The sequence below is a fragment of the Coregonus clupeaformis genome, chromosome 28 (assembly GCF_020615455.1).
Source record: "Coregonus clupeaformis isolate EN_2021a chromosome 28, ASM2061545v1, whole genome shotgun sequence".
In the NCBI taxonomy this organism is placed as follows: domain Eukaryota; kingdom Metazoa; phylum Chordata; class Actinopteri; order Salmoniformes; family Salmonidae; genus Coregonus; species Coregonus clupeaformis.
The window spans coordinates 426,868-436,180 of NC_059219.1; the positions used below are offsets into that span (position 1 = coordinate 426,868).

General features: G+C 43.6%; 1 protein-coding gene across 1 annotated transcript; it reads right to left on the reverse strand.

The window, feature by feature from the left end:
• Window positions 1–263: 263 nt before the first annotated feature.
• LOC121543263 (CKLF-like MARVEL transmembrane domain-containing protein 6) lies at window positions 264–8,668 on the reverse strand. The gene is made up of 5 exons (XM_041853021.2): window positions 8,421–8,668; window positions 7,872–8,001; window positions 1,292–1,468; window positions 989–1,087; window positions 264–767 (listed from the first exon to the last, which is right to left on the reverse strand). The coding sequence occupies exons 2-5, from the start codon at window positions 7,992–7,994 to the stop codon at window positions 603–605; spliced, it is 564 nt and encodes a 187-aa protein (XP_041708955.2). The 5' UTR covers window positions 7,995–8,001; window positions 8,421–8,668; the 3' UTR covers window positions 264–602.
• Window positions 8,669–9,313: the final 645 nt, after the last annotated feature.

Below are 9,313 nucleotides of genomic sequence, written 5' to 3' on the forward strand. Positions count from 1 at the left end.
TTTTGTGTGTGAGAAATTAGATACAGCATTTTGCATAGCTGGAGCCATCTTGACAAGATTAAGAAAAATATTACAGATAGGTGCTCATCCCAGTAAAACTTGGAAATGCAGTAATGACAGTGAGTGGTAAGGCAATACAGTGATCTTAAAATCTCATATTAGTCTATTCCAGGGCTCTCCAACCCTGTTCCGGGAGAGCTACCGTCCTCTAGGTTTTCGCTCCAACCCTAATCTAGCACACCTGATTCTAATAAGTAGCTGGTTGATCAGGTTAGTTACAACTGGGGTTGGAGTGAAAACCTACAGGATAGATCTCCAGGAACAGGGTTGGAGAGCCATGGTCTATTTTAATGAGTGGTCCCATTCCAAGCAGGTCCATAGTCCAAGGGAATGACATGTATACAGCACAGGCCAAGTCTCCAACAAAAATGGTCCCACTGCTGAGAATAAAACCTCTAAATCATATCTTAAAACTGCTAGAGATTTCTTTCCTGCTTTTAAGCAGATATAAGGTGGTCCTCTGATGGTCTTAGTGTGTTGCCTGTTTGCGTGTGTGTGAGAAAGAGATACCAGTGTTTACAATCGTTTAGGTATCCTTGGGCCTAGTCTGCTTCATTCTGTTCCCTGTTGAGTTTCTCGGCTTCTGCCACGGGGGCCTCACCGTTGCTTGCGGCTTGCTGGTTGGTCCTTTTAAAAGGAAAACCCCTGGTCTTCACAAACCAGCCAGCATCCACCAGGAATGCCACAATGGCCAGGAAGCCAAACGCCTGAAAATAAAAAGTAATAAATGATTACTAAGCATTAACATTAGTAAAACATCTAGTATCTAACAGTACAGAAATGACACTCTAAACAGTTTAAAACAAAATGGTTCTCCTTTCAATCTAAACCCAGCTTTGTTTGGGCTGGTATATTTTGTCTTCAATTGAAAAAACAGTAACCAGGACCCTGCGGTATGAGGAAAGTCTGAGTAAAGATGTTAGTTTACCACAGCAGCCTTCTCCAGGTCAGTTCCACCATTATCTGAGGCAAACACAATGGAGGCGATGAGGAAGAATGCAGCCATCAAACCCGTGTACACAAAGTCCTGTAAGAGACAGGTCAGCATGGTTATACACCAGCATCCATTTAAAATGTGAATACAAGTACCCTCACACACACAGGCTTCATGAAATGTCGTTTTTCAAAAAGTCTTATGAATGATAAACCTACAAAACACCAGGAAAGTCAGTGGGCCTCATTTATCAACATTACGTGCACAAATGTGTATACACACACGCTGAGGACTCACCAGGGTGGGCCAGCAGTTGATGCCCACTCTCTTGTGCAGGTTGGTAGCGAGGAGGATGAGGAGGAGAGCTGTGAAGAGGAAGGCTGTGCAGCTGACAAACTCAAAGAAGTAGAGCGGAGAGCAGCTCATACAGGTCGTCACTACCTCTTCGAGAATGAAGGCAACGAACGACAGGAGCTGAGGATATAAGTCAAAATTAACTGTGATCTCCCACTGTTATCATGTACTACCCCAGTCTCAACAACAGATGGAACTAACTGTGATCTCCCACTGTTATCATGTACTACCCCAGTCTCAACAACAGATGGAACTAACTGTGATCTCCCACTGTTATCATGTACTACCCCAGTCTCAACAACAGATGGAACTAACTGTGATCTCCCACTGTTATCATGTACTACCCTAGTCTCAACAACAGATGGAACTGTAGTACTACCAGAGCTAAATGGGAAGTTTCGTTTTGTCTCAGAGCAGGGTAGAGGTCATTTAGTGTTGTCAATCATGCTTGTGCATGGCTTAAGTACTGATGGACTCAGGATTTTGTCTTGACGCAATATTTATATTTTGTGCCAATATAGTGTTATCAAACTGAATTGCCATCAGAACAGTTGACTCAATAATTGAGTGACTATCATAGCCCTATGTAAATGAGGGTATATGAAAATGTCTAAATATTTCATACAAAGTTCAGAGTTGGACTTGGAGGAAGGGACAACTCTTTCATGCAATCTTCACAATGAGAGGATTCTTCTGGTGTGACCATCACATTACTCTTAAAGCTCATCAGTGTGATGGAAGCACCAGAAGAATGTTGACGACATCCGATCCTCGTTTGTTAAGTCAAATGACACTGCTAGTCCTGCTCACACTGCCCTACCCTATGCTTTGACTTCCTTCTCCCCTCTCTCTCCAGATAAAATCTTGCGACTTGTGACGGCCGGCCGCCCAACAACCTGCCCGCTTGACCCTATCCCCTCCTCTCTTCTCCAGACCATCTCCGGTGACCTTCTCCCTTACCTCACCTCGCTGATCAACTCATCCTTGACCGCTGGCTATGTCCCTTCCGTCTTCAAGAGAGCGATCCCTCTGATGTCAACAACTACAGACCAGTATCCCTTCTTTCTTTTCTCTCCAAAACTATTGAGCGTGCCGTCTTTAGCCAACTCTCTTGCTATCTCTCTCAGAATTACCTTCTTGATCCAAACCAGTCAGGTTTCAAGACTGGTCATTCAACTGAGACTGCTCTTCTCTGTGTCACGGAGGCTCTCCGCACTGCTAAAGCTAACTCTCTTTCCTCTGCTCTCGTCCTTCTAGACCTATCTGCTGCCTTTGATACTGTGAACCATCAGATCCTCCTCTCCACCCTCTCCGAGCTGGGCATCTCCGGCGCGGCTCACTCTTGGATTGCGTCCTACCTGACCGGTCGCTCCTACCAAGTGGCGTGGCGAGAAACTGTCTCCGTACCACGTGCTCTCACCACTGGTGTCCCCCAGGGCTCAGTTCTGGGCCCTCTCCTATTCTCGCTATACACCAAGTCACTTGGCTCTGTCATATCCTCACATGGCCTCTCCTATCATTGCTACGCAGACGACACACAACTAATCTTCTCCTTTCCCCCTTCTGATAACCAGGTGGCGAATCGCATCTCTGCATGTCTGGCAGACATATCAGTATGGATGACGGATCACCACCTCAAGCTGAACCTTGGCAAGACAGAGCTGCTCTTCCTCCCGGGGAAGGACTGCCCGTTCCATGACCTCGCCATCACGGTTGACAACTCCGTTGTGTCCTCCTCCCAGAGTGCGAAGAGCCTTGGCGTGACCCTGGACAACACCCTGTCGTTCTCCGCTAACATCAAAGCGGTGACCCGATCCTGCAGGTTCATGCTCTACAACATTCGGAGAGTACGACCCTGCCTTACACAGGAAGCGGCACAGGTCCTAATCCAGGCACTTGTCATCTCCCGTCTGGATTACTGCAACTCGCTGTTGGCTGGGCTCCCTGCCTGTGCCATTAAACCCCTACAACTTATCCAGAACGCTGCAGCCTGTCTGGTGTTCAACCTTCCCAAGTTCTCTCATGTCACCCCACTCCTCCGCACACTCCACTGGCTTCCAGTTGAGGCTTGCATCTACTACAAGACCATGGTGCTTGCCTACGGAGCTGTGAGGGGAACGGCACCTCCGTACCTTCAGGCTCTGATCAGTCCCTACACCCAAACGAGGGCATTGCGTTCATCCACCTCTGGCCTGCTGGCTCCCCTACCTCTACTGAAGCACAGTTCCCGCTCAGCCCAGTCAAAACTGTTCGCTGCTCTGGCACCCCAATGGTGGAACAAGCTCCCTCACGACGCCAGGACAGCGGAGTCACTCACCACCTTCCGGAGACATTTGAAACCCCACCTCTTTAAGGAACACCTGGGATAGGATAAAGTAATCCTTCTAACCCCCCCCCTTACCCCACCCAAAAAATTGTATAAATAATAATTGTCAAGTGGTTATCCCACTGGCTATAAGATGAATGCACCAATTTGTAAGTCGCTCTGGATGAGAGCGTCTGCTAAATGACGTAAATGTAAAATACTGGCTCTATTCATAATACTACACCACACACAAGAGCTTTTTCATGTTCCCATTATAACTGTGACCAACTAAAGGATCCACCCCTTTACAACACCCACAGACTCCATTTTGATTTCTCAATATCCGCTATTAATAAAATGTAACTTTTCGTTTTCTGAAATCGAGAGACTGGACCACACAAGGCCAGCAAAACCAGACTTTAACTGACTCACACGGTTAGTGTTTTTTTGTTTCCTTGTCGATTGTTTGGAAGGAACAGGGCAGGTCGGCTTCCTCAGGAATCAAGGTCAACCACTCCGCTACCATACAGATAGCATATTACACTGAGGATCTGTCCTCACACTATTCAGACAGTGCTAAATGGGTACCTAAAACTAAATGAGACAGCACACACGTGCTCACTGTAATACAGTGCCAAGCATAATGTGCCATATGTGTATCTAGAAGAACAGTGGCTTAAACTGTACAGTTTGTAGACCTTTGTTCCATATTACAAGATAAAATGCACCACAGTCGGTTTCACCCCAGCCCTAGTGTTAATGAAGCCACAGCTCTATATTTAGAGGTTTACTACATGACCATATGGAGACAGTCTGACATCACTGTAATAAAGACTGGGCCTCCTCCAGAAAGAGGACATCTTTCTGCAGCACCTTTAATACTTTCTTTACAATCTGTTGTGTGTGACTGTGTGTGTGTGTGTGTGTGTGGACGTGTTTAACTATTCTTGTGGTGACCAGAAGTACCCACAAGAATAGTAAACGAACAAACATTTTACCAACTGGGGACATTTTGTTAGTCCCCACAAGGTCAAATGCTATTTCTAGTTGGTTAAGGTTAGAATTAGTGTTAGGGTTACAATTACGTTAAGGGTTAGGAGCTAGAGTTAGTTTTAGGGTTAGGTTTTTGGGTTAAGGTTAGGGTAAGAGTACGGGTTAAGGTTTAGGGGTTAGGTAAAATAGGATTTTGAATGGGACTGAATTGTGTCCCCCCACAAGGTTAGCTGTACAATACTGTGTGTGTGTGAGAGTGTGTTCTATGAACACACAACTCCAGCAAAGTGTTGTTGCAAGAGAAAGAGTAGCACGTCAGAAAGAAGAAGAATCCAGGGTTCTGTGGCTTTAAGTGGGAAATGCTTTAAATTACATTTAATTCCACAGATCTTTATGTGCAATGAGCTTGCCAAGCATTCTTGCAATGTTTATCATATTTGGAGGAATCCATTGTTTCTCACACACACACAGTCAGTGATAATAAGGTCAAACAGCAAGGCTTAAAATAACCCTAGTAATTACATTTTGCATCTGGCTGCTAATTTCATTTGCAGTGCACTGCTAGACACTAGGCGGTATTGCTAACACCTGGCTCTGATTAGCTTGACTAAGGACCCAGTGATCTGAGGAAGACAGAGCCGCGTCAACTCTGTCTGTCTCCAGACTGCAGTCCCACAAGAGACAAACTCTGAATCAACTCTGATTTCCTGCTCCAGAAGGAGACTCAATTCCCCTAAAGAATTGCCTGGACTAAGAGCTCAAATCACAAACTATGGCAACTAGTAAACCTCCACCTCTAACCTGCTTACTCACAGGCCAACCTAATAGTACAAGAGGTGCCCTCAAACAAATAAGCCCTCCATCCTGCCCGGAAAAAGTTTGTTTCAAGATCTTGTTAACTGGGGAGAAATACAAGGTAGAAGCCATGAACCATGTGATTTGAATTCAATTGAAGATCACAAGATAACATTTCACTGCAGTTAGGAAGGCAGTCAAATAGTTGAAGCCTTGACAATGAGGTCTAGGAATAAGAGGAAGCCATTCATGATATCCAGTTCAAAATGTAGACATTTCACAACTCTGCCACTTGTGATGACCAGCGGGGCACAGAAAGGGGTCAAACATGAGTCAACAGCAGTCTGCTGTAGTAGCCTCACTCAATTCAACAGAATTCCAAGATCTGTCTTCTGCTTGTTAAGACACACCCCCTGAACATATGCACGCCACGCACACACATTTGTTGACTTAAGCACGACTGCTGTTTCATATAGGCCTAAACGGAGGCATCTCAATTGTCTAAAATGGTTTCCGACCCAGTCTCCTCTTTAATATGTAAGCTAGGTGATACGTCCAACTGTCCAATCGGAGTGCTGTTCCAGACAGGCTATATAGAGCTAAATATACAGGATCTGGTTTCAGCTACCCTCAATAGGATACAGCAACTCCAGTGACTGATTTGGAGTCTGAAATCTGAAGAAGAAAAAAACTTTGCCGTCTTAGGCCTGACGATCAGTTAAAGGTTCCTGAGGGTCATCTCTGCTGACAAATACCCCACCCCATCATGAAGGGAATGTGGGAGGACTGGGTGTGTTCTGATGGGTGCATCATCACCAGCACTGATGCAACTGTTCTATAGAACGGTCTGACTTTCACAACATTTAAAGGAATAATCAAGAACAACTGCTGACAATGGTCGCATCCTGAGAAGGCCACAAAGGTTAAAATTTACAAACTTGCCTGTTAATTGTGGGATGTTTTTGTGGGATAGACAGCCAACAGTTTCTGGGAGCCAGATCCAGTTACATACAAAACAATGAAATGGTAGCATTTGAAAATCTGCATATTCTATATCTATTTACTACACACAGACTATCCACTTACAAGGAACTTGGTATCATAACTGACAAGGGAGCTAGGTGTTAATACTTAGACATTTTACATACAAACTTGTTCATCTGGTTTTATGTCTGGAGCACAAAGTAAACATGTGATGACACCACTAGGTAAAATGTCATATTGCCACCAGAGTTGATCTAACCCGGTTTTACTACTTGGTGCCATCAGAACATACAGATAGATAGACCAGAAGGTTGTTGTCTTCCTCTCCTCTGAAATACACTGAACAAAAATATAAACGCAACATGCAACAATTTCAAAGATGTTACTGAGTTACAGTTCATCTAGGGAAATCAGTCAATTGAAATACATTCATTAGGCCCTAAATCTATGGATTTCACTTGACTGGGAATACAGATATGCATCTGTTGGTCACAGATACCTTTTTTTTTTTTTTTTAAGTGGCGGAGTGGATCAGAAAACCAGTCAGTATCCAGAGCATCCCAAACATGCTCAATGGGTGACATGTCTGGTGAGTACGCAGGCCATGGAATAACTGGGACATTTTCAGCTTCCAGGATTTGTGTACAGATCCTTGCGACATGGGGCAATGCATTATCATGCTGAAACATGAGGTAATGGCGGCGGATGAATTGCACGACAATGGGCCTCCAGATCTCTTCACGGTAACTCTGTGCATTCAAATTGCCATAGATAAAGTGCAATTGTGTTCATTGTCCGCAGCTTATGCCTGCCCATACCATAACCCCACCATGGAGCATTCTGTTCAAAACGTTGACATCAGCAAACCACTCGCCCACATGACGCCATACACGTAGTCTGTGGTAGTGAGGCCTGTTGGACGTACTGCCAAATTCTCTAAAATGACATTGGAGGCGGCTTATGATAGAGAAATGAACATGTAATTCTCTGGCAACAGCTCTGGTAGACATTCCTGCAGTCATAATGCCAATTGCACGCTCCCTCAAAACTTGGGACATCTGTGGCATTGTGTTGTGTGAAAAACACTGCACATTTTAGAGTGGCCTTTTATTGTCCCCAGCACAAGGTGAACCTGTGTAATGATCGTGCCGTTTAATCAGCTTCTTGATATGCCACACCTGTCAGGTGGATGGATTATCTTGGCAAAGGAGAAATGCTCACTAACTGGGATGTAAACAAATTTGTGCACAAAATCTGAGAGAAATAAGCTTTTTGTGCTTATGGAAAATGTCTGGGATCAACACTTTACATATTGTATTTATATTTTTGTTCAGTGTAGTTTCATGTTATGCTTGAATTAAGATTTTGCCCAACAGTGGAACATTGAACAACAACAAAAAGTTGTACAATAACATTATCATAACACTATGATAGAACATTACTTACCACTTGAACCACCTTTATCAAACATCTGAATTTATCCAAATTATCTGTTGGTACAATGAACCACTTTTTGGATTTGTTCTCTGAAACGGTTGTTGGACTGTACACTGCATCCGCTGTAGCCATGGTGTGACTGAAATGAATAGATTTTAAGAAATAATTACAACCATGTACTTCCTGTTACATTTTAGGCCTATCATTTATTAAAAGTATCACACCAGCGGCAAACTACAGAGCGAAAGCGAAAGCGTGGCATTTTGTTAACTTCAAAAGACACACGATGGATTAAATAATTTTGGGTTAAATTTAGGGTAGCCTGTCACTGGACATCTTTACAAGTATCGACTGATACCGACTCAATGTAGTCGAAGATAGGCTACACCGCCAAAACTCATCGCCTCCGCGCTCAACTCCATCGGGTATCTTAGCTAGGGTAGACTGCATCAAATACTGACATGAGTGAGAACATACAGCCTGTCCCACGATGTAATAAAGATTAAATCAAATTGAAAATAAAACTAAGGAAGGCTATAGCCTAAGCAATGGACTCACGTGTCAAGTTTGGAACAATCAACTGAATAGGTATGACTTGGCGAGCGATATCGTATTTCCACGACTTTCCAATGCGATGCCCTTTGTTGTTGCGTTCTTCTTTAAATCGTGGACCCACACTTCCGCAAATGAACGGATGATCTCAACCCCTGTAGTTAATAGTAGAGTAGCCTAGCCTATGGGGGGTGATATGTGCCAGAATTAAGCCTAGGCAACCGTAACACGGTGTGGCTGTCGCCTACCATTGAACATCTGACTGACATGACGTCATACCAACGCCTTACTAACGTCTGTGTGATGCCTGCTTGTTAATGAAAGTCATAAAGTGCATAGTTTACATTTATATTAATAAAATCTCAACCATAAATGTTAGAAACGTACCATTTTTAACCTTTATTTAACTAGGCAAGTCAGTTAAGAACAAATTGTTATTTACAATGACGGCCTACCAAAAGGCAAAATGCCTCCTGCGGGAACAGGGGCTGGGATTCAAAATAAAAAATAACATAAAAATATAGGACAAAACACATATCACGACAAGAGACATTACATAAAGAGAGTAGCCTATTCTACAATAATGTAACTGTATGTGCTTGTATTATTTATCTAATTGATAAATTAAATTGTAAATGGGTACGCAACTTAATTCAATGATTATGGTATTGTACAAGGTAGATACAGGAGTAGCCTATAGTCTACAATAATAATGTTATTGAATGTGCTATAGTATAATTTATTTCATTGATTAATGAAATTGTAAATGGGGAAATACCGCCTGGTATGGCAACTGCTTGGCCTCTGACCGCAAGGCACTACAGAGGGTAGTGCATACGGCCCAGTACATCACTGGGGCAAAGCTTCCTGCCATCCAGGACCTCTATACCAGGCGGTGT

What these genes read in the sequence shown, in the direction of transcription:
- LOC121543263 (XM_041853021.2), bottom strand. Translation starts at nt 7,994, where the DNA reads ATGGCTACAGCGGATGCAGTGTACAGTCCAACAACCGTTTCAGAGAAC. An exon ending in TCAACTGCTGGCCCACCCTG is followed by an intron (nt 1,088 to 1,291) that starts GTGAGTCCTCAG and finishes TGTCTCTTACAG; the next exon opens with GACTTTGTGTACACGGGTTT. An exon ending in ACCTGGAGAAGGCTGCTGTG is followed by an intron (nt 768 to 988) that starts GTAAACTAACAT and finishes TTTTATTTTCAG; the next exon opens with GCGTTTGGCTTCCTGGCCAT.